Genomic DNA, 27,490 nt, shown 5'->3' on the forward strand with positions numbered 1-27,490 from the left:
TTTATCCCAATATCTCGACATTTAAGGTAAATAATGTGCCGCTCCTGGACATCCAGATGTATGTTGAGTTTACTGCACCAGGTGCACATTCATCTGGAAGGTCTAAACCAGCCAGAAGTGAACCCTCCATGGATACTAATAATACAAAATTAATGGTAAATTGATCGAAGTTTACAAGCATCAAGTAAAGACAAAACAGGGTTTATGGACTTAAATTAATCGAATATGCCCTATCTGTACGCATTCCTGTTAATATTAGCGTCAGTTTAGTGTAAAACTAAAACTGTGAATAATGTATGACAGATTGTCGTTTCCAGAGGTATGACAGTGATTGACCATATGTAAATGTTACAGGCCAGCTGTTCAGCCGCCAGTGGTGGTCCCAGTACGAGGAATACCAGGAGATGTACCGCCGCACCCGACAGTGAGTACTGTACCTTATCACACCTTCAAGCCTATTTGTAACTTATCACACTTTCAGTAGGTGATGAAAACTCACTGTGAAATAATTCATGACAATTTAAGACTATATATGTAATACCTCACATACAGTATATTTTTTTACATTTATAATGTGTTGTGCTTTATTAAAATATTTGTTAAATATGTTTATGTAATTGCTTTTCTAAAACTAACAGCTTTGTTTCAGTGTGTTAAGTCAATCAATAAATCTGTGTTTGTGTTTCTTTATTTTGTTTTCCAGATTCAAAAAATATATTTGTTTTACACCTGTTTACGTTATTTATTGCTCTTCTAAAACTAACACATTTGTTTAGCATTTAAAAGTGTGTTACGTCAATCAATAAATCTGTTTTTTATTTCCTTATTTTATTTTCCAGATTTTAATATATCTTTATTAAAAAATCTTTTCCAGGTTTAGAATACCAAAAGTGATATTTTGAGGAAATTTGAGGAGTGAAATATATGTTTATCATAATTTTATCAGTCATGAAACTATTTTTCCATTCGTATACGAAACGATTATTAAGTTAAAGTACTTTATTCAAGATCAATAATTGTATTGTTAGAAAACAAAATATTTTATCCCATTTGGAGTACTCTATAACAAAACATTGAAAAAATTCAACAAATAAGTATGAAAATTGAACAATTTTAATAATATTATAAATATGTAGGTACCTTTATTTGTTTGTTTTGTTTTCACGCGTAAACTACTCAACCGATTGTACTAAAATGTTATGCGGGATGAAATTTCGTAGGACTGTTCTTTTAAAATAATGTACCAATTCCAGCTCTAAATGTACTAAATATTTAAAATCTGTTACTATAAATTTGAAGACTGGTATGTAACTCTTCTTCGTTCTGTGTTATATATTTTCTTAATCAGGAAACAAATCAAAATCAATCATGGAACAAAACATATACTAAGATTATATAGACTAAGAAACAAATACTAAGAAGGGAATAAATTACAAACTTTTTGACGTATTTTATTGGTCGTGGCAACAATGCAAACACAAAAATTGATGTTGGAAATAAAATTCACTCGAACCAGCAGTGGTAATAAACGTGCAATGCGTACTAAATTGCGTGCAAATAAGTGTAACTACTAGCAGTGCAGATATAATAGACATATTATGTAGTCTATATATGTTGTCTACAAATGTAGTCTTTAAATGTAGTCTAACCGTCTATACGTTTAAAGACTGTTATGAAACTTATCTAAGTCATCTTTTGACTAAAGTAGGCTTCTCAGAGCTGTGTATGTATATATTTTTTCTTGATAAGAAGGCAAATTAGCTGTGGAACAAAAAATACTAAGACCGGAGAAAATTAAAATTACCACAAATACACTTTTAAACATATTTTCTTAATCGTGAGAAGAAGGCAAACTCAACATTGGCGTCGGAAATATAATTCACTCGAACCACAAGTGCTCATTCAGGTGGAAAACCTGCGAATTTGCGTGCGAAGCCACGGGGGTAACTCCTAAGTTAAGTAATAAAAACACACGCAGTTCGCTGAAACGGCAGGTGTAGCCATCTTGACAATATTTTAATTTAAAGTCAATGTATTATATTTTAATATAAAGTTTTTTTTCCATTTACAGGAAAACAAAAGAAAGAGATTTCGACAAAATAAATACAATAACTTTAACAATTTTGAGCATCCTGTAAATTTAAAACGTAAATTGGCCTTTTAAATTTACACTTTCCTACTGATTTTGGCCTCATCCATTTTAGTGATAGCGCCTGTTTGTTGTGTTGTCGAATCTGATATCCAGGACTTTCTACAGGTTCCTGAGGGACAAGACGGTGACGGATGACGACTTCCTGGAACTGTGCAAGCTACGTCGCGGTGCTGCCACTTACTCCCTGCCCGCCCTCCTAGACTTGCCGGTACGTCATCCTCTCTAGATACAGCTTAGGGACGGGACTGTTGATTCAGTGGTTACATTAAAAAATGTTGAGGTGATTGGGAACTAGACAACGGACAATGACGCATATTTTTACGCCTTTAACTATAAATTACAAAAACATCCCAATTGCTGTGTATTCAATTAAGACGTTCAGTAACAGAGTTTGCAGTAGCGATCAATATGGCACTTTAAATGCGGACTTTCTAGACACTTTATAGAAGCACATTCTGTCTATGGCAGCATAGTTATGACCTGCAGTCTGTCATGATATACGACATGCGTTCAGAAGATAACGGAAGTGTCGAGAGTTTGGAGAGTCCGATTTCCAATACGTTTCAAGAAATATAAAATTCCCCAAAGGTAGTTTAGGCATACGACCACAGCTGTGTGTCTCAATATAATTTGAACTGTCAACATTTAAGTTACACTTAAAACAACCTATAGAACCTATAATAGACCTATAGAATTTTTACAATACAACATAGGAGTACGCCATGCCACGTGTCGCGTAACAGACTTCGCTGAGGTTGAGTGGAAAACTTAAAACAACCTATAGAACCTATAATAGACCTATAGAATTTTTATAATACAACATAGGATTACGCCATGCCACGTGTGGCGTAACAGACTTCGCTGAGGTTGAGTGGAAAACTTAAAACAACCTATGGAACCTATAATAGACCTATAGAATTTTTATAATACAACATAGGAGTACGCCATGCCACGTGTGGCGTAACAGACTTCGCTGAGGTTGAATGGAAAACTTAAAACAACCTATGGAACCTATAATAGACCTATAGAATTTTTACAATACAACATAGGAGTACGCCATGCCACGTGTCGCGTAACAGACTTCGCTGAGGTTGAGTGGAAAACTTAAAACAACCTATAGAACCTATAATAGACCTATAGCATTTTTACAATACAACATAGGAGTACGCCATGCCACGTGTCGCGTAACAGACTTCGCTGAGGTTGAGTGGAAAACTTAAAACAACCTATAGAACCTATAATAGACCTATAGAATTTTTACAATACAACATAGGAGTACGCCATGCCACGTGTCGCGTAACAGACTTCGCTGAGGTTGAGTGGAAAACTTAAAACAACCTATAGAACCTATAATAGACCTATAGCATTTTTACAATACAACATAGGAGTACGCCATGCCACGTGTCGCGTAACAGACTTCGCTGAGGTTGAGTGGAAAACTTAAAACAACCTATAGAACCTATAATAGACCTATAGAATTTTTATAATACAACATAGGAGTACGCCATGCCACGTGTGGCGTAACAGACTTCGCTGAGGTTGAGTGGAAAACTTAAAACAACCTATGGAACCTATAATAGACCTATAGCATTTTTACAATACAACATAGGAGTACGCCATGCCACGTGTCGCGTAACAGACTTCGCTGAGGTTGAGTGGAAAACTTAAAACAACCTATGGAACCTATAATAGACCTATAGAATTTTTATAATACAACATAGGAGTACGCCATGCCACGTGTCGCGTAACAGACTTCGCTGAGGTTGAGTGGAAAACTTAAAACAACCTATGGAACCTATAATAGACCTATAGAATTTTTATAATACAACATAGGAGTACGCCATGCCACGTGTGGCGTAACAGACTTCGCTGAGGTTGAGTGGAAAACTTAAAACAACCTATGGAACCTATAATAGACCTATAGAATTTTTATAATACAACATAGGAGTACGCCATGCCACATGTCGCGTAACAGACTTCGCTGACGTTGAGTGGAAAACTTAAAACAACCTATAGAACCTATAATAGACCTATAGAATTTTTACAATACAACATAGGAGTACGCCATGCCACGTGTCGCGTAACAGACTTCGCTGAGGTTGAGTGGAAAACTTTAAATCTACGTATATCGTATTTCATTCCACATTTATTTTGACCACATTGGGTCATAATACGAGTACACTCGTTAAACACAACGACGCCACTATATTGTGTATCATACTTTATTCCAGTGTTTCATGCAGCAAAACGTAGAATTCAAATATCATGAGATGCAGTTGCGTACTTATGGGGGGGGGGAGGGGAGATATAAAGAGAGGATAAATTCTCTCAGAAAATTTAATATTATTAGTATTTTCAGTCAGATTCATAAAAAAAAACATTTCAACGTCCACTACAACGTTAACACACTAACATATACCCTCTCCCCCCTCCAACCACTAAAAGGTTCCTATGTTCGCCCCGGAGAAGCTCAGTTCCTTTATGGTGGTACCATCATGTAGACCTAATTGTTTCGTAAACTATTATAACAGTTATTAGTGCTGTAGACCTCCGTATTTTGCAAGTTGTGATAAAAACGATCCATTTCCACAGTAGTCCGAAGACCTATCACTTTATTTCAGATTATTATCACATGTTCAGAAAAAGGCTTCAACAATTCATATTATGTTTAACGTAAGTAAATTTCGTGACTGAGAACAGGTTTTTACGTCATCCTAGCAAAAAGGGGAAATGGTCTACCTGGGTAATACAATCTACGTTTATACAGCTACTGTTATAGAAAGTTAGACTAAAGATAAAACTATAGTACCATATCATTTCAGCTATTACTACCATTAACTTACTTCTGTTTTAATATTATGAGAAATGGCACGCTAAGGGTAACAACATCCTCAATAAAACAGCTCTGCTACTCTACTTTATGAAAATGATTCATAAACTTTCATTGTATTGATCGTTACATGCGATAGTAGTTGAAACACTGCTACAGCTATTAATCAGAGAATTAATTATTTCTCGTAAGTTCGAATCGTATGACAGTTCCATGAAACCAGTGTAAATTCTTATAGTCCAAGTATATGTAAAAATGAGGATAATAGTCATTCGTTAATGTAAACAATGAGTTGCAGAGCGCCTCCCAACATTAAACTCAATAGAGATACAGCGCTTTTTATAGAAAGTGCCTAATAAACAGTTCTTGTACAAGCTTACAGCCGTTACATTTGAAATATGAATAGCACATTAAATACTTAGTAGATATATTTATAAGGTACAAAAAGCATAGCTCAACAATTTTCGTAAAAATGTTATGAAATTATCTAATTTTAAATAAGTTAAATACAGTGGGAACGTAATAAATACTGGATAAATCTATATGTAAGCGTAAACGTTTTTAGATAACCTAATCAATTATACTAGGAATTTTATGTTATTTTAAAATATAGGAAATCATAATTTTCATGTTTGACATATAACCTGGGTGTTTTTATATCTTGAACCCAGGTTTTATAAAATCTTTCTTTGGAAATAGGTAATTAAATGGTATCTGGTTACAATTGTAAGGATCAGGATAGGGTCAAAAATGTACTATATAATTTATATTGTACATGCTTATATTATTGAATTTGAAAAACTCGGATTTCATCACTACTAACATTATAAGTAATATTGTAATAAGATGTCTAATTTGAAATTCTTAAAATTTTGAAGCTGGCTTTACAAACGATTTCCTTTTCAATGCTAAAATAATATTTTTAATTAACGTGGAAATTTAATAAAAAAAAGCCTTTCCATTGAGTTTTTTTACTTAAACCACCTCAAGATAAGCGTCGATATTTAACGCTAATAAAACAATACACTTTTGTACTTCTTATCAGTAACATAGACCTGGTACTCTTATCGATTGCCCCCTCCTTATTCTGTTTGATAAGATCCTCGCACAAGCCAGTGGGCCATGAGGATGGGGAAATAAGGCTTATAAGGGGATCATGTAATTAGTAAAAAATTAGTAATTAGTAAAAAACAAATCAATAATAGTCACCAAAATTCCTATTGACTTACGTTTCTGCTGCTATATTTAATTATAAGTCCTAAATGACATATTCATGAAATAATTTGGATCGAGCTTAGTTTCCAATGTCAGTTCTATTTATTGACATTTATATTATATGATCTGTTTTACAACCTGTGTTACTAATTATCTTTCCATTTATCTCACAGAAGGTACAGGTTGATTACTAAACTATTTGCATAGATTTTATTATTAATGGATAGATTTCAACACGGATATTTAGTTGAAGGTATTCTACCTAGCAGACCTTTTATTTGTGCCTTATAATAATTTTAAATTGTAATTCTAAACTACTCACATTAATATAATGAAGTAAATAATCAACCGTTAAATTGGTTGAGGTGTCACGAAACATCAATCTAGGGGCTGGAAATATTTAATTTATGTCTGTCTGTCCGCACGATGTCTCAAAAATAAACTGACCTATACGCTTAAGTTTTGTATGAAGGTTCATTTCTATGATGCAACATCGAGTTCAATAATGGTGCATGTCACTCCATAGGATTTGGCTGGGCGTTAGTGACATCTGTTTGATGTGTAACCATGGTGGCAACGAGGACATCACAGGATAAATAAATATGTAAACAAGCAGAGTTCAATTATAACGAGATTTTAACATGTGACATAGTAACACACTTAGCATAAAGGAATGAGCTGTAGACTTAAAATGTTGCATACAACCTCAGCGAAACATGTTACATTACACGCGATGTACATTACTTCTACCTTGTATTATACCGATTGCCAAAAATAGTCCGTTAATTTTTATGAAATTCTCATAAACTGGCACGATCATAAACTTACTTAAAATTTGAAAATAAAAAGTTATTATTTTAAATTTTATTTTAATATTAATATTTGTTTGTAATTATATATTTTAGTTAATGTTATGTTAGTTTTTAATTTGTTAACATGATAAAAATTACTTTTTGTTTATACCACAATTTTAGTTTATTTATTTTATTACGATTCCCATAAAATGTAAGAAATGGCTATGTACCTCTCACTTTACTACAATAAAGAACTTATCAGTTATTAAATTTATATTAACGTAGCTGCCGATAACATTTGAGGAGCAAACTTTCAAAACGTGTTTTGTCACACTCCTAAGAATGTTGGCAAATTGAAAAAAAAACCTGTAAGTTATTGTGTCAAGTATATAAAGTGTTATATGTTTATTCACACAATGATACCATTTTAAATGATTATCAAGCAGTAAAAGTCCTAAAAATGTTGTGGTTTAGTTTAAATTTGACTTCAAATGTAGGACAAAAACGCCTTTTGAACGAGCAATATGGACAAAACACATTTTGAACATTTGGAAACCGGACAAAACACTTTTTGAACACTTCTCATAGGGGTAGAGTAAAAAAGTAAATTAAATGGTACAAATAATATAATTTTTTTTTTTATTTATACATTGTTCCAGTAGTAGAAAACGTAGCAAAGAAAAATTATTTATGTACTCTGTAGGAATTCACTCATTGAAAAGTTACTTAACATTGCATAAAAAAAGCTTAAATCCTGACAGCAATCCTTTTGAAAAGTTTCTTTTCATGTTGCTAATGTTCTCCAAATTCGTAAAATAATTTGATAATGTCGATTTGGTATCGAAAATATTTTCACTAAAATAATGCTCTCAAGATCAAAATGCACATTTACCTCCAATTTCACAAATAAAACTGGTGTATGGTCATGTGACTAAGCCAACCAGTGGGACAAAACTTGCTTTGACCTAAACTGGTCAGAAGACAAAACACTTTTTGATCGAAAGTGTAATATTTGGACCTTATTTTATAACAGGAGAGAATTCATCTTGATCGATATTGGCTTTTAAAGACCTTCCTTGAAGCAAAACAATTACTTCTCAATGCATAACCCATTTTTTTTATTTTTCGGGACAAAAACACGTTTTGAAAGTTTGCTCCTCATTTATTTCAACATCGGACACATAAATACCATTTTTTAATTAATTATACTTTTTATGTATATCTTGTTTATTATAGATGTAGTGATGTACACAGAGTGTTATCTAAAAACAGTAATGTTATGATTAAAAACCATACTTTTAATATTGTTTTGGAAAAAGGTGTTGCTTAAATTTGGTCTGATAAAGTTAAAAACAAACTTAATTTGTTATATCTATTTAACATGTATAACCTGCTTAACCATATACCGTGATGTGTGTTGGGGTAGTAAGTTAGCGTTGTTTCATTTTTATGTCCAGGATATTGCCTCTTGGTCCTTTGAATTTGAACAGAAAGTGCGTAATCTCAAAAATACAAAGTTTCCTGGCACCATGCAGTTTTTGTAACAGTTTAAGGTAAATTTTGCACAGAAATTCACGTTACCTCATATTACGTGCTAGCAAGAAAGCATATCCTTTTAATCTCCCACATCCAAGATGCCATGAGCCTTAACAGGTTCATTATATTTACTAGAAACCCACAAATATAGTATTTTATACTCGACACATGTAAGTACTAATTTTTTCATTTACTTTATAGCTTCTCACGAAACTACTATATTCTTCGACTTCAGCACTCCAGAACCTGACATGAAGGGTTCAATAGCAACTTATTAGGCACCAACTACCCAAGTGCCTTAAAATTTGTTATTTTAGCTACTCACCAAGACAAGATCTTACTTTTAGGTTTGTGGACTGTAACTCTCTATACTGGCACTACAATTATTTGGAAGTAATTCTGAAAGTGAAAATATCTTATCAGGACTGCGTGTGATAACGTTTTATATGTATATGTCCCTTATTATTGCGGTGAAATGCAAATGCCAATGACAATAATATTGGTGATCAGTTAGGGTTGTGGAATCGATATTTGATTTGAGAAGTTTTTTAAGTTGTTTGAAACTCATAACTTTTATATAACTTAAATTCCTTCCGGAGTAAATATAACAATATTTTTTCCGCTCTACACATTCAAAGTGGGAAGCTTAAGTAATTTGTAACAAGGCCCATTTAAAAACAGCTCTAGATGAAAATGTGAACTTTTTCAGTATGTACATAGTTTTAAGGAGGGGTATGATTTTAATAACTTATGACAAGGAAATTATATTTTTAATTAACTATAATTTAAGAAATATAAATTTATAATGACATGATTTTAATAAAGTTTTATTAAGACAATTTTTTTGTTTAAGCTGTTAAAACCATTAAGCGACTAATATTGCACATAAACACTTTAATACAGTTTCTCAGAATGACGTGAGTTCTGGTGCGTGACTGTGAACTGTACTTAGCCTGCTGTAGCCTTTCTAGTGGCTGTTTAATTCGTGATTAATTGATTTTCTGCCGTTTCTACTCCACGAGACAACACGTTACAGTGACGTTCACGAGTGCGTGCGCGTGCGCGTGTGACCGAGCGCATGTTCGGCTGACACCTCTTGTCTGGTTGATTGATAACTTATCAGTGACCTCTGACTCGCCTCTCTTCTCTAGGTCACCGAGTCCCCCATACTACCTCAGACGCCACCTCGTGGTTTGTGGGAATAACTAATTGTGTCTCCGAACCACACGTTCGTCTCAGTCAATGTGTGTCAGTCTCTGATCAAACGTGAGAATTAAAGTTGTTTTCTTTAATTTTACTGCTGTTTACATAATTTGTATCCTAGTCATTTTTTTTCCTTTCGTAATAAACCATTACGTTGTTGATATTTATTGTTATTATTATTGTTATTGTTAATATTTTATTTAAATACTTTCAAGCTTTTGTGAATATTATTTGTTTATCAATCATATTATTTGTTTTTTTTTTCTTTTTGGTCAATACCCAACAAGATTAAAGATATAGAGAAGTACAAATTGAATAACAATTCATAATAATATAAGCAGTAAATACGTAAATAAAAACCTTACAATTAAGTACATGCAAACCTTTTAGTAAAATGAATTATTACAACATACTTATAAGAAAAAAATCTGAACGTAATCATACCCTCTCTTGACAGGCGAGGCATATGCTTGAATGTTGTGCTTTTATTTTTCCATTACAATATTTAAAGTTAGTAACGTTATTTAAAAACAATATTATATATATATATATATATATATATATATATATATATATATATATATATATATATAAATGAATTGATACAACTCGAAAATCTCATACTCCTTCTAAACTTATATTTGATTATATTCAAACCCACCTCTTTGTTAGTGCTTAAAAATGTTTATTTAGGGAAAACAGTCTATGTTAGATATTGACGTAAATCAGGTTGAAACCGCTTATGCGCGCCTGTGCTGTAGGTAACGCAATTCGCAATACTTTTAGGCTAGTAAATTGCTACTTTCTTGCGTCTGGCGCAGTCAACTAACGCCGTGTTACATTCTCTGGAATGTTAAAACAGAAACCAATATCACTGTTCTAACATTTCTAGACACACTTCAGTTTTCAAAAGGTATGTTTGTGATAATGTATGATGTTTTTATGTATAATATATTTATATAGGATCAGTGTTACCTAAAGTTTGACGGAAAACTCCGCGAGGTTTTGGTCTAACAGCAGAAGTTGCCTTCCTTTACGAACGTGTACAGTTTTCGTAATGCGAAAATATATAATACATGTTCTTACTCGATATTTACTTACTACTCAGATCAATAAAAACGGTTATTCAATCCTACTCATTTCGGTAAACAATTTATTGCGGGAAGGCTCTCAAGTCGATTAAACGAAACTTCGGGAAGAGCTATTAAAAATTCATTAATTTTCCCGGTTTCTCCCGGAAGTCTTAGAGTAGACATTAGTTGCATTATACCGCTAATTATTGAGCACATCGAAAAGTCATTTACCGCTATGGGTTGAATAATCCGAGATGTGTGGTTCACCCTTATTCGATTTGCTAGGGTAACCCCAATACTTATATATTATATAATATAAGGAGGTAAAAGAAAATTATCCATCTGGTGCCCCGGAAGTGTTGGAGTAAAGATATTTCAGTTGCATTAAACCACTAATACACGTCGATCAACTGAATACTGCAGTGGGTTGACCGGACCGGGCCGTTATCTTCACTCCATTACTTGCAATCAACTGTACTCCACAGTATTGACTACTGCGTTCCTTACCCGACGGGTCAAAAGTTCAATTCCAGAGAGTTACATACAGATTAGCAAAGCGTTTTGGACCATCTTAAGGGTATTAAAAACTTTTGAAGATCACTGATAAAATGCCACTGCAGTTGATAGAATCCCACTAATACAGAAAGATACTGTCGCGAACTATTTAACTTTGTATGATAAAGCGATGGCTATATGATGGTACCAGAGAGAGACCCAAGACATTGTTTGTCCGCAAGTTCCATTCCACTGCTTCCTTGATAAAGTTTAAGAAAATGATTACGTCCTAGTCTCGCCGCAGCAGTTCTGGCTGTATTGCTGTAATGTAAAAAAACAATCAAGGAATAAATGCTCGGCACTGATTGTACAACTGCAAATAGCGTCATGTTCACACTACTATCACATTACAACAGAATGGATAGTATGAACTGAGCATCTTGGTTAAAACATTACACAACAGCTGCAACACACTACGGTTGAGTTGCAAAGTCATACAGTAATGTGATGATGTGACCGAAAAACCGTATGAAAATAAGATTTAGCGCATACAAGTTTGTTTACTGCAATTTATATTGAAATATGATGCTAATATTTTTATAAATTATATATTGTAATAAATTGATTCATTCGTATTCCTCGAACTCTTACTAGTTTTAAATATGACAACAGTATAAATTATGAAAAATCAGACGTGCTCAGTTTTAATGAATGTAAATATATATATTCACCACCAATAAAAATGTGTTTATGAACTTCACTATTCATTAAGGAAATATGTTTAATTAGAAATTATATTTTTATATAAATTCCTATTGTGGATTTGCTAACCCGCAAGCTAAGTAAAGTTGCATTGTACAAGTAAAAGCACTCAAGATATCTTTCATAAAACCTATAGGTCAAAATGGGAAGGTATAAAAAAGAGTTAAAATTTAAAACAATTCATTTTTTAAATTGTCATATTTTTATATCACATACAACCTATCGCAGCTGACCAGCAACTTCTTATCAAGATTCATTGTCTACTTTATCGACTTATCGTAAAAGTAGTTTGATGTCTTATTCAATGCAAAATGACTCTCAGCTCCTGGAATATGCTAATTAGTGGCGTAACTAGGACTTGGCTTTGGGGGAAGGGGTAAATGTGATTTAAGAGCACACAACACAGCAACACAGTATAGAATAAATCTGAATACATTTAAATTTGTATAAATTGGTTATATCTACTTCAAGGTAAAACATGTAATTGCTGTGTTTCAGACAAGTTGACTTTATGAGGATTTTTTATGTTTAGGGCTCATGGGGAGAGGGAAGGTTCTATATTTCACCCCCCCCCATCACCCTTAGTTACGCCTTAACTTGTATGCCAATAGCATAACTTGAATACATGACACACAAACTTTTAATGTGACTAACAGGATATATGTGCTGAAACTATATGCCACCTGATATAATCCTGATCCTTTTAATTAAACCAACTCAACCGTGGGTGGACTGACAGTGTGAACAGCTCTGGGGGTCATCATGCTCCATCTAAACAGTCGTATAATTAAAACAATAAACTAGTTTTAAAATCACAATAAGCTTTACATAACAAAATAGCATTTTGTTATGACTTTCCTTGGAAACCAATAAAACAGATCACAATGTGAGCCTAGTCTGTGTCACTAATCCTCCCCCGTCATCTCCCCTTGGGGTCGGCTTGTCCCTGCCATGTCCATGTCTCTGACCTGACAGCTGTTGTGATAGTGTGTTGCCTGTCCGACCGTCTGTCTGACTCTCTGTTGCACAAGCATCTCTAATATCTCTAGAGGTTTTTCTCTCTCGGCTGTCTCTCATAGACTGTTGTAGGGAGAGCCCATGTAACATCGCCAGCATGCGTCGAAACACCTTGGTAGTATCAGCCGCAACACGAAAGAAATTATAGACCTAATGTGGTATTTATAGTTCTACGAATAATCATAAGATATAAGATTATTACGTGTATTAAAGTGAAAATTTTGTTGAAATTAGACACCAACAGTACTTATATGTATTATTAGAATGCTCTACATGAGACAATATACACAATGTACTATGTTTAACATTATTTACAAATCAGATGTATATTAAACGGTGATAAGTAAAACATACCGAGTGATTCTGATAAAAAGGTTTCGTTTCCGAGAAAATTAAGAATTTGTGAAACGCCTCCTTGTAGGCAACACGTAGTGTTCCCTTTGAGATTCGACTAGAAAAACGATACTGAAATCAAATGTTTTTCTTCTTAATTACAAATAAAAGAACCACTTGATGCAAACAAGAATGTAAAAACATATTGTCAGTTAAAAAAAAATATTACTAAGCAACAAAAGTGGGAGAAAACCCCCCGATCCTTATCAAAATGTAAGACAGTCGATATTATGAAGACCTCAGCATCGACACAAAGTTATATAAACAAATTTTGAAAATTGTTTTTAATAATAATATTATTTTACATTCTTGTTCACATATTATATGGTTCTTTTATGCGTTATTACGAAGAAACAAAATTTTGTTACAGCAGCTTTAAGTGTTTATGCCGAATCTCAAATTCGCAATTTTCTCGGAAACGAAACATTTGTCACTTATGTTTTCTGGACAAAAATGTTTGTATTTATATCAACCCTTTTTATCGAAATCACTCTGTATGGTATGGGTTATGTGATGAGAAGTTTCCAATAATTCAACTTGAACAACCTTGTCTGAATATTCTCCGCAAGTTTTTTTTTTTTTTTTTGGCAATATCATTAAATGTATTATATCCAACCTATTTTATTTGTTATTTAAGAGCGTGTATCAATAAAAGTTCAATACATTTGTATGGAACTAGGAACACATTTTAAAATGCATATCTCTTAATCATGAAAAGCTCGAGAGATCCTCACTAAAGGTATGAAATACTACATTACCTCTCATATATTAAATACATAAAATCACAACAGCTTTTGAAACCATACTAACTTTCAACGTTTAAACTTCACTTGTATTGTTTTTTAAACGGCCGATTTCACAGTAAAAGGTACCGACTAAAAGTGACCCGAACACAGCTGCAGAAAGACAGTAAAGAATAAAGTGGTTGAGGTCGAGCTACTTTCCAGCGAACAATAGATCCTGAAGACATGACCTGGCAAGTACACTGGTACGTTTCTGGCAGGCTAGGAGCTCCACACTGTCCTGGGAATACAGAACACCTGGCAGGCCCGTGCGTTTTACCGGATGTGAGTGTTCAACACTTCACCAACAACTTGTTTTTATCGCTTGTTTCTCTAGCATCGCGATACACTGCCTTCTGCTAAAGTTGTCGTTGTGTTTTGTAAGGTGATAATGATTCAGATTCATAAATTAGTACAATGTTTGGAAGGAGGGCAATACATTAATGTTGTAATAGAGCTTTAGTTACAATTGGGCAGGTAAATTAATCATTAATAATAATCGAACCTGGTGTAGACAGCAATGCCTTTTTGGTACCAGGGGCCAAGAGGGCTTTGCATTGAATAAGGACACAATCTATTTTTTAAGTGAAAAATTAATGATTTTGTACAGATATTTTCATACACCTTTAACTTGGCAAATGTGAACAATAGTTACAGACTTCAGACGTGTAAATAATAGGTTATTTATATCGGCACCAGGCAACAAGATAAAGAGAGAACGGAATCGCCATTTTAATCTAAATAATATTTATCTGTTTATCATATTTCTACATATATCGTGATTTGTTTTAAACGCGTCCAAAAATCAATTATATGTAAACAAAATTTAATGTTTTAACCTTTATTATGCTTTCCATTTTGACCTGTCACAAATCTAGTGTAGCTGACGGTCGATTATTTAATAGAGAATATTCCTCGACGGTTTCACGAAAAATATGTTCTGTACTTGTACAATGCAAATTGACTCGGCTTCTAACTTACTAAGGCGAAAGTAAAGATTTACGCTATAAACTTCTAATTTACACATGTCCCCATTGAGTTCGTTCTCAGCAGGTATATACCAGGTATTAGTATATTCCTCATATTTAAGTTAACTTTCTTTTTTTGGTGTTTGGAAATAAAAAAAAGTTAAGATAACATTGTCAAGTGAAACAAAAAAGGGCTAAAGAAGTAACAGTTTAGATTGTATGTTGCACATTGCTAATTTACTCCTAACAGCATTAAATATAAATGTTATTACAAGGTATATAAAAAGAATAAGATAACTTTTACCAGTGTACTGTTCCAACTAATCTCTTAAATACTGTAACTTTCCAAACAACGAAGCGAAAGTACGTGTGTTTTCTTGAAGAACGTGTGCGGCCACAAGTTATGAATGGGGACAGTAACTGATAACAGGTTGTACTGTAAAAGCTGCTAAGTCAACTGTCAGACAGCAGACGGTGCTGCATGCTGATAGCAGCTGCTCAGAACTGAGATAAGAGTTCTGCAACATCAGGAATGGCCTAGATAGGCTACTGAGTGTCGTACCTCTGGCGCCTTCAGACCTGTTTGTTACATCCTACTCACGTGGACCAATATCGAATAATCGTTATGTGGCTGTGGCCATTTCTCAACCTTCCAAGATAAAACCAAACTTTAACTAAAGGTATTTAAGTGTGTAATGAAATTCATACCTATTCAATCTTTTTAGGTTTTACAAGTTTGGAATATTCTAAATATCTATCTACTTTAAAAATTGAAAAGTGACAATTGTAACAAATCTGTATTTGCCAAAATGTTTAACAATTAAATTAACGCTTTGACAATTTTGACCACCCTGTATTGAAGCGAAATAAATTTAAACTGTTTTTCTAAATGATAAGTGAACTTGTACCTTTAAAATGAGGTACGGCTTGGTCTAACTTTACATTTCAATTTTTTTCAAAAATGATCTCTACCCTTCAAGCCATAACCACCAAAGTGACATTTTGGATAGTCTTGGGCGTAAACAATTATTTTTTCCGAGTTCTATGGGGCGAAATGTGAGGAGTTTTCATTAAAACGAAGAGGGTAAGTTTATCAGTTTAGCCGCTATACTTTGGATGGGCGGTCACACTCTTTATATAGTTGCATTGAGCTGTATTATTCAACTTTTCTAAAACTTTTCAACTTTTTTATTTGTTTTCTTCTTTAAAATTAATGTTTGTTTACCGGTAAGGTTAAAAAGGACAAAAATGAGTTAGTTATCTCACATATTAAATACAACAACCACCTGATTCTAAATCTCAGCTCAGTAAAACCTTTTCTTACTCCATTATTATTTTTGTCTTGAAATAAGCTTTATATTATAATGTTACCCCTAAAAATAACCCCATATTTAAACTATTCATTTCAACTTTTCATAAAATCCCCCATTTTATTTTATCATTACACTTTGAAAATTTTGCATGAACGCCATTTTTAAACATGATACGATAATTTTTAAAACCTCATATTTAGACTAAACACTTAGCAAAGGTTGAATTTTATAACTGTATTCGATTTTAATATAGGCTTATACTCTTCCCGAGAAAAACACAAACAAACATACAGACAGACGGTAATTCAAGCAAGATAGAGTCATACTTTATATGTTTCTTACATATTTTAATCATACAAATCAAATAATGAAGTTTAATAGAGTAATTTAAGAACAACCCGTAAAAGATAACCTACAGAAGTATAACAAATGTATACTTATAGGGAAAGAAATACATACATACATTTAGTGAATAGTAAAAGAAAAGAAACGATAATGCGCTGAGGGGTTTCGATGTTACAACTTTCTGTCACAGAAACAGTACAGAAATTAAAATATATTCGGCACTGAGCGTAGTCATCATTAGACGTTTAATTGGTTACAGCTCTGACAATGATGTTGTAACGTATCTTTTAGCGCATTTTGTCATTTCTAGTTCCTTGAGATATTATGTTTAGTAATAATTTGTATTTATTCGTTTAGATATGCCCCGTGATAATAAGTGGTAGTTCAACATGTAAATATAAATGATCATCTGTTCAGAATCCTACTTGTACAGTCTGAAGATGCTCCGCTCTTTACCCGTACTGTACTCGTAGTACAGGCTAATGTCACTGGCAGCGCTAGTGTGCAGTAATTACAGATAGCGATCCCGATCTAGCTGATTGACCGATAACCTGGCTTATTCAATCAGTAGGCACCCGGTCAACCTCCTTCGGCTCGCCTCCTTTTCGCTTGTCCTTTAGAATGTAGGTTGTTAACATGTCTAGCAACGCAAACTGTGCACTTAACCTTGCGGTTTGCAGTTATCCTCGTGGATTTGTTGGCGATCTGTGTCAAGTCATTCGACCTGCAGGACCCGGTCAACCTCCTTCAGGTCGCCTCGCCTTCTCGCGTGCTTTGCGATGTAGATTGGTAACGTGTGTAGCAACGCAAACTGTGCACTTAACCTTGCGGTTTGCAGTTATCCTCGTGGATTTGTTGGCGATCTGTGTCAAGTCATTCGACCTGCAGGACCCGGTCAACCTCCTTCAGGTCGCCTCGCCTTCTCGCGTGCTTTGCGATGTAGATTGGTAACGTGTGTAGCAACGCAAACTGTGTACTTAACCTGCAGTTTGCAGTTATCCTCGTGGATTTGTTGGCGATCTGTGTCAAGTCATTCAACCTGCAAGGACCCGGTCAACCTCCTTCAGGTCGCTTCGCCTTCTCGCGTGCTTTGTGATGTAGATTGGTAACGTGTGTAGCAACGCAAACTGTACTTAACCTTGCAGTTTGCAGTTATCCTCGTGGATTTGTTGGCGATCTGTGTCAAGTCATTCGACCTGCAGGACCCGGTCAACCTCCTTCAGGTCGCCTCGCCTTCTCGCGTGCTTTGCGATGTAGATTGGTAATGTGTGTAGCAACGCAAACTGTGTACTTAATCTGCAGTTTGCAGTTATCCTCGTGGATTTGTTGGCGATCTGTGTCAAGTCATTCAACCTGCAGGACCCGGTCAACCTCCTTCAGGTCGCTTCGCCTTCTCGCGTGCTTTGCGATGTAGATTGGTAACGTGTGTAGCAACGCAAACTGTGTACTTAACCTGCAGTTTGCAGTTATCCTCGTGGATTTGTTGGCGATCTGTGTCAAGTCATTCAACCTGCAAGGACCCGGTCAACCTCCTTCAGGTCGCTTCGCCTTCTCGCGTGCTTTGCGATGTAGATTGGTAACGTGTGTAGCAACGCAAACTGTGCACTTAACCTTGCAGTTTGCAGTTATCCTCGTGGATTTGTTGGCGATCTGTGTCAAGTCATTCAACCTGCAAGGACCCGGTCAACCTCCTTCAGGTCGCTTCGCCTTCTCGCGTGCTTTGCGATGTAGATTGGTAACGTGTGTAGCAACGCAAACTGTGCACTTAACCTTGCGGTTTGCAGTTATCCTCGTGGATTTGTTGGCGATCTGTGTCAAGTCATTCAACCTGCAAGGACCCGGTCAACCTCCTTCAGGTCGCTTCGCCTTCTCGCGTGCTTTGCGATGTAGATTGGTAACGTGTGTAGCAACGCAAACTGTGCACTTAACCTTGCGGTTTGCAGTTATCCTCGTGGATTTGTTGGCGATCTGTGTCAAGTCATTCGACCTGCAAGGACCCGGTCAACCTCCTTCAGGTCGCTTCGCCTTCTCGTGTGCTTAAACTTTAGTTTTTAAATTTATGATATTTTTGATATCGCAGTAGTATTATGAATATTTCGTTACTAATATTGGTATTACCAAAGGTGTTAATTGTTACATTAAAAACATTTTTAGGTCATTTTATGGAACCAACTACATTCGTTTGTATTTTACAAATTAAGTTCTAATTAATCCCTCATTTTGTCAGTCACAATTGTCAAGAGTTGGCATAGAATAACATAAACTCAAATTATAAATCACTATAAAAGTGTTAAACTTTCCAATAACATATAGGCTGAGTAATTGATTAAAATAACGGGTGTGCGTTGTATGACATATTACCGTACGCTTTCCTTTATATTCAAGCAGCCGAGAGCTAATTTGTTCCGTATAAGTACACAATCTAGTATTTCTTGAAATTCATAGCCTTTAACTCTGAGGAAGCTCCACCCACACCAGCAGTCTTACTTCGTAGTAGACTACGCCTGTTAAGATTATATAAAACGTCCTAAGAAAAAATCTATCATCAGCCGCGATAATTTTGCTGGTGGTTTAACTGAGGTGGGTTCACAATAATGTTAAAAATATCAAACGAATAATACGTCAGACACAAATAATAGTAATATCACCGTCAGACTACTACAGAGACAGACTGAAAATCGTAACTTCTAACCGAATATTATGTGGCTTGTTGCCGGTGAAAACATTTATTTTCATATTGGACGTTGGTTTTAAGTGTATCAAGTTAACATAAATATTATTTACAAAATTACCGATTATATTTGATATAATTTTGGCCCCATTTTTGACTTCCTACAAAACTATTCCTTCTAAGGAGATTTTGTTTTCTTTTTCGATTTCAAGAAAATCTGTTTGGGTATTTGTACATTGCAGATAGGCTGTCCGTTTCTGGACACATCATGGCGACATCGATCGATATACGATCACTCCTTGAACTGGAGGACGTGTTGGCCGAGACCAGATCCATGGTTGCCGGGTCAAAGGGTGATCACTGTCCACCAATGACGTGTAACAATGACGTCAACCATAGAAAGTGTGACAGTTGAAGAACAATAACACTGCTTGAGCACTGATCGATGGGTTTACAAACCTCCTGACAGTTATATGGCGGTCTGCTGACACCATTGCTGAGTGACAGCCCGCTGTTGCTATTGTGTAGCTATTGCTATGGTTAGAAAATAGACTGTTAACAGACCCGTTCTGTGAGAAATAGCACCTAAAAAAATATTCAGGCTCGTGCAGCTATCGTTACAAAAAATATTTGCTTTTGAGTTTAAAGCTTTGTTGTGACATTTCTTTATTGTTTACTTACACCAAAATTGGTTTATGCTCCATTAAAATGGATTTATCCATTGGAAGTTTATAAGTATGTGGTAACTTGAAGAGCAAACAGTAGACAAAAACAGTATGTTTGTAGGTAAAATTTCATATTCGTCTAGGCAAGTTGTTGTCTTCAAATAATAAAATTGTTATAAAATAGTTGTATAAAATAGCTCCAAACCGCAGTAGAGACGTTATGTGGCTCTTTTGTAATTACCAGGCCAACTGGCAAGGGCCAAATACTATTAACTTTATAACTAATAAATAATTATATAAAAAATATAAATCCGGATCTACTATTAATTTATACCTATAATAATGATATATATTGTGGAAAATTGCCATTTGTGAGAATAGTTATAAATAATGTTTGACTTTGTATTGAATATTTGTAGTGTTTTGTTTGCAGAAATATATAACACAAAATATATCATATTTAATAATTATATACATTAGTGATCCTAAGAGCTTTCTAAAGGTACTGACACACTCCAATAAGTTTAGGCCATTGGTAAATTCACTAATAATTTTGGAGAAAAAAATTACCTTCAACTGTTTTTATTCTTTGACCACTATACATTGTAACCAATTATATATATATATATATATATATATATATATATATATAATATATATATGTATGTATATATATATATATATATATATATATACGCAATAAAACCTTAACAAGTACATGATGATTTATGTGTTATGACTGCCAATAATTTATACAAAAATAGTATTCTATGAAAAATATATAAAATATTAACAAATGTGTACATTTTAAAGCAGCAATTAGTAAACAATATTTCTAACTACATTCGATCATTCAAAGACAACAAATACAAGTAGAACTCCTACTATCATGATTTAATTATATGTGACACTGGCGTCATTTTCTATACAACGTTACATTGATTCAGGTTTTCTATCTTACAACAATACAGATGTGCCTGTTTCTTGGAGAATGATAGTAATAATTAACTGAAATTGACGTTATAGCTATTAATATTAACCATATACCATCGAAGTTTAATTTGGATTTAACCACATCTATAAATCACGTCATGTAGGATCCAGTGATGTAGATGATTGTACACAAAGTTTTTAGTTTTCTGACAACAATTAACGTACAGAAATTATGTCTACATTAGGAAGCTAGCTCGTTGTGCTGCTTGTTTTACAACACCTTGTAACTTTATGCCCGAAGAAGCAGATAAATAAATAAGATTTTGATAAATCTAAACATTCAAGTTCGGAATGGAACCAAATGTATCATCTTAATAACTGGTAAAAGTATTTCATTTATCTAAAATATCACACATTTTTCCTTCTTCAACCATGTTGTGTCTTATTAAAAAAACAGTTGTACTAGAATAATATAGTATAATATGTAAAAAATATTTACTTTTTTAGCCGGTAAATTTAAAAGATTTTGATTTTTTTCTAAATACAGTTGTATTTTGAAACATAAGAACGTTCTTAATTCAAATTAAGTCAACTATTATTCAACTGCTTTTTGAAAAATACAAACAGAAACGATAATATTCGTTTCAAATTTGTTTCTTATATTTAGAAAACTTCCGTGATGTATGTATAAACATGTATTTAATAAACACAGTAAATATAGGTATTTTTATTGAGACTGTTGGCATACAACATGGCATCTCTTTCACGAATCAATACTTCGCCCGGATACGTTTTTTTTTTTTTCAATTTTATTGTAATATGTAAAAATACAATAATATACAGTTCCACCTAATATATAATTTTTTAATTTTGGCCCTGAAGTCCATTCTATTTTACTTTGTTAAAATTTGTTTATTTTCAAACTAGGAAGTAAATTTCTTCATTGTATGTTCTACTCGAGTACTCTGGGTCAATATTAAAAACGTATTTGCTACATATTTATTTTTTTGGTTCTGGCACGTTTCTAATTATTTTACAGCATTTTGAAAAATTCAAACAAAAACGTTTCGTGACCGTTTGAATTTTTTTTATATTTAAGAAATTTTCGTAACTTATGTATGAAAATGTATCTTAAAAAAGGCAGTAAATATAGGTAATTTTATTGAGATTGTGAGGATTTTTCATTTAGAACTTTTTTTAGGTCGATATTATTTTGCTGGTATTACTGCACAGAAACTCTTGGATGTTATCATTCTGATAGGCTTACTCCCTTTATTTAGCAAGTATTCATTAAGATATATCATCCTGATTGTGTCTGCTCTCAGCAATAGCTCAAACTCACTATTTCCTGCCAAAAAGAGTTCAAAACGTTTTTAATTTTGAATAGTTTTTTTCACGGTTTCTTTTAGTTATTTTGGAAAATTGTTGTATAATATACAATATTATTGTCTCTGAATAATATTTTTGTCTAAACGCTCATTGAAGCCTTCCCCGCCAGTTTCTAATGAACGAAATCCGATTTCTGCTTGCCTGTTAATTGGAAATTCTGATTTCTGTTAGTAAAAGAGTGATTATAGTTAAAATTAGTTGGCAACGAGAACAACACCGAATAAAGAAATTTGTAAACAGTGCATGTTATGAAGATTTACGACATGACATTTTTCAGTAACTTATGAACGCATGTGATACAGTTACTTTGTTGGATTGGCTGGTTTCATATTACGCTTGAATATTTCGGTTTAGCCTGCAATATTACTGTCATTAAGAAACTAAACATCTAAGTGCTCTTTTACTGCGTTTTGGTGAAAGTGACTACAGATTACAAATTAAATTAACGCAATTTGGCTCTCATGTATGGTACTTCAAAAGTTTACACTAACTCACTTTTATGTCTCTCCGTTTAGTACAAATATTTTGTGATTTTAAACTAACTTAGCGAAGACCTAGAGTCTTAAAATTGAAACATAGTTTAGACCTGGATAACAGTGAGATAGTATGAAATCTACAGCTTTAGGCTACACTTGTATGTACCCATAGAAGTATCTGTACGTTCTTAGAATTGTACCCTTAAAGTTAAGGAGGTAACTTATGCCTCCTAAAAATGAATAGGCGATTGCCACTGAATAATATACTTGTATTTATTTGTATGGCTTTACAGAAAGAGGTTAACTCGGTTTGTGTAGCTTCTGAATAGAACATTCTACACTGAATTTAGTAAATATAAAACTTAAAATTGTACAATCCCATAAAATCATATTCATAATATATTTAAAATTGGCCACCATAAGGTTTAATTGCCTGATCGTTACCCCATTAGTTGACGACGAAAGCAGCAGACACCTGTGTTCGTGTATGTACGTCTCTGTAAATTATACTTCTAGGGATAAAATTTAGAGTTAAACTGTCTACTACGTGTATATCGAAAATTAAAATGGTAAAATGGTCCAGTAGGAGTCGTTCTTCGGGCCTGGAACGTTGTATGTATTGGCTGGTACGCGAATCCTCCCAAGTTGATCCTAAGACGTGATTGTATTGGGAACGGTCTATGTATGTTTTTCAATACACACAAGAAACATTTTTGTCGTTCCATTGCTATATCGAAACATATAGAGATTTCGATTTCCCAGGCATTTTATTCATCGGAACTTTTAAGTACACCGACCCTACAGATAAGCCTAAAATCAAAACAACTGTGATTTTCAAGCTTCTCCTGTTTTGTGTACAGTTCTTTCCTTCAGCCAAAACTTTTTACGTAAAGAGTAAACTTAAACGGAAAAACAGAAAAAGGACAATAATATGAGAGGAAATTGATAGTAAGGGAGCTTCAGTACCTCAGTACTGCTGCAAACTCCTGTGGTTGTACATGAATTAACCGACCCTCACAACGCTCATCTCAATTCAACCTCTAAAAAATTATGTTGCCTTGCGAATCCTGTGGTGACTCCAGTAAAAAAATTCATATATGAGACAACTCGGTGACGATGTTATTGGCTGAGAATGAACCAGAATCAGCTAATCGCTATCTTGATACTGATTACTACTGCAGCGAGCAAACCACTTAACAAAAGGCGGAAAGTTATCAAGATCCTCGTGCTTTGAGACAATCAAATTCCACGCCAAGTGATCGTGCACGACGATATTATTGGCTTTTACAGCGACAGCCTCAGCCACTGATTATCCGGAGCCTCCAACCCAGTTTACCGTAAAAACTTCACTTACCACCTAAGTACTCTGACACTTTCATTAAAATATATTAGGTTTTTAAATTACTGGAGGCCAAGAATTACCGAACGGAAACACGGAACTCTTTGTCTATGAATAAGTCATCATTTCCCATCAGTCATCAGTTTGTAGGTTAAAATTTCATATTCGTCTAGCAAGTTATTGTCTTCAAATAATAAAATTGTTATAAAATAGTTGTATAAAATAGCTCCAAACCGCATTAGAGAGACTTATGTGGCTCTTTTGTAATTACCAGGCCGACTGGCAAGGGCCAAATACTATTAACTTTATAACTAATAAATAATTATGTAAAAAATATAAATCCGGATCTACTATTAATTTATACCTATAATAATGATATATATTGTGGAAAATTGCCATTTGTGTGAAGAGTTATAAATCATGTTTGACTTTGTATTGAATATTTGTAGTGTTTTGTTTGCAGAAATATATAACACAAAAATATCATAATTTAATAATTATATACATTAGTGATCCTAAGAGCTTTCTAAAGGTACTGACACACTCCAATAAGTTTAGGCCATTGGTTAAATTCACTAATAATTTTTGGAGAAAAAAAATTACCTTCAACCGTTTTTATTCTTTGACCACTATACATTGTAACCAATTATATATATATGTATGTATGTATATATATATATATACGCAATAAAACCATAACAAGTACATGATGATTTATGTTATGACTGCCAATAATTTATACAAAAAATAGTAATCCATGAAAAATATATAAAATATTAACAAATGTGTACATTTTAAAGCAGCAAATTAGTAAACAATATTTCTAACTACATTTGATCATTCAAAGACAACAAATACAAGTAGAACTCCTACTATCATGATTTAATTATATGTGACACTGGCGTCATTTTCTATACAACGTTACATTGATTCAGGTTTTCTATCTTACAACAATACAGATGTGCCTGTTTCTTGGAAAATGATAGTAATAATTAACTGAAATTGACGTTATAGCTATTAATATTAACCATATACCATCGAAGTCTAATTTGGATTTAACCACATCTATAAAATCACGTCATGTAGGATCCAGTGATGTAGATGATTGGTACACAAAGTTTTTAGTTTTCTGACAACAATTAACGTACAGAAATTATGTCTACATTAGCAAGCTAGCTCGTTGTGCTGCTTGTTTTTACAACACCTTGTAACTTTATGCTCGAAGAAGCAGATAAATAAATAAGATTTTGATAAATCTAAACATTCAAGTTCGGAATGGAACCAAATGTATCATTAACTGGTAAAAGTATTTCATTTATCTAAAATATCACACATTTTTCCTTCTTCAACCATGTTGTGTCTTATTAAAAAAACAGTTGTACTAGAATAATATAGTATAATATGTAAAAAACATTTGCTTTTTTAGCCGGTAAATTTAAAAGATTTTGATTTTTTTCTAAATACAGTTGTATTTTGAAACATAAGAACGTTCTTAATTCAAAATTAAGTCAACTATTATTCAACTGCTTTTTGAAAAATGCAAACAGAAACGATAATATTCGTTTCAAATTTGTTTCTCTTATATTTAGAAAACTTCCGTGATGTATGTTTTAAACATGTATTTAATAAACACAGTAAATATAGGTATTTTTATTGAGACTGTGTTGGCATACTACATGGCAATCTCTTTCCACGAATCAATACTTCGCCCGGATACGTTTTTTTTTAAATTTTATTGTAATATGTAAAAGTACAATAATATACAGTTCCACCTAATATATAATTTTTTTAATTTTGGCCCTGAAGCCAATTCTATTTTACTTTGTTAAATTTGTTTGTTTACAAACTAGGGAGTAAAATTTCTTCATTGTATGTTCTACTCGAGTACTCTGGGTCAATATTAAAAACGTATTTGCTACATATTTATATTTTGTTGGTTCTGACACGTTTTCTAATTATTTTACAGCATTTTGAAAAATTCAAACAAAAAAACGTTTCGTGACCGTTTGAAATTTTTTTATATTTAAGAAATTTCCGTAACTTATGTATGAAAATGTATCTTAACAAAGGCAGTAAATATAGGTAATTTTATTGAAATTGTGAGGATTTTTCATTTAGAACTTTTTTAAGGTCTATATTATTTTCTGGTATTACTACACAGAAACTCTTGGATGTTATCATTCTGATAGGCTTACTCCCTTTATTTAGCAAGTATTCCATTAAGATATATCATCCTGATTGTGTCTGCTCTCAGCAATAGCTCAAACTCACTATTTCCTGCCAAAAAGAGTTAAAAACGTTTTTAATTTTGAATTAGTTTTTTTCACGGTTTCTTTTAGTTATTTTGGAAAATTGTTGTATAATATACAATATTATTGTCTCTGAATAATATTTTTGTCTAAACGCTCATTGAAGCCTTCCCCGCCAGTTTCTAATGAACGAAATCCGATTTCTGCTTGCCTGTTAATTGGAAATTCTGATTCTGTTAGTAAAAAGTGATTATAGTTAAAATTAGTTGGCAACGAGAACAACACCGAATAAAGAAATTTGTAAACAGTGCATGTTATGAAGATTTACGACATGACATTTTTCAGTAACTTATGAACGCATGTGATACAGTTACTTTGTTGGATTGGCTGGTTTCATATTACGCTTGAATATTTCGGTTTAGCCTGCAATATTACTGTCATTAAGAAACTAAACATCTAAGTGCTCTTTTAACTGCGTTTTGGGTGAAAGTGACTACAGATTACAAATTTAAATTTAACGCAATTTGGCTCTCATGTATGGTACTTCAAAAGTTTACACTAACTCACTTTTATGTCTCTCCGTTTAGTACAAATATTTTGTGATTTTAAAACTAACTTAGCGAAGACCTAGAGTCTTAAAATTGAAACATAGTTTAGACCTGGATAACAGTGAGATAGTATGAAATCTACAGCTTTAGGCTACACCTTGTATGTACCCATAGAAGTATCTGTACGTTTCTTAGAGTTGTACCCTTAAAGTTAAGGAGGTAACTTATGCCTCCTAAAAATGAATAGGCGATTGCCACTGAATAATATACTTGTATTTATTTGTATGGCTTTACAGAAAGAGGTTAACTCGGTTTGTGTAGCTTCTGAATAGAACATTCTAC

At 33.4% G+C, this 27,490-nt stretch overlaps 1 protein-coding gene across 1 annotated transcript in view; it reads left to right on the forward strand.

Moving 5' to 3' along the window:
* LOC124362567 (rho GTPase-activating protein 20-like) overlaps positions 1-27,490 on the forward strand; it is a 316,435-nt gene that overhangs the window by 93,836 nt on the left and 195,109 nt on the right. The window contains exons 5-6 of the mRNA XM_046817186.1: positions 355-424; positions 2,258-2,360. Coding sequence (XP_046673142.1) covers positions 355-424; positions 2,258-2,360 — 173 coding nt within the window. The remainder of the gene's footprint in view (positions 1-354; positions 425-2,257; positions 2,361-27,490) is intronic.

This window comes from Homalodisca vitripennis, chromosome 5, assembly GCF_021130785.1.
Source record: "Homalodisca vitripennis isolate AUS2020 chromosome 5, UT_GWSS_2.1, whole genome shotgun sequence".
NCBI classification, from domain to species: domain Eukaryota; kingdom Metazoa; phylum Arthropoda; class Insecta; order Hemiptera; family Cicadellidae; genus Homalodisca; species Homalodisca vitripennis.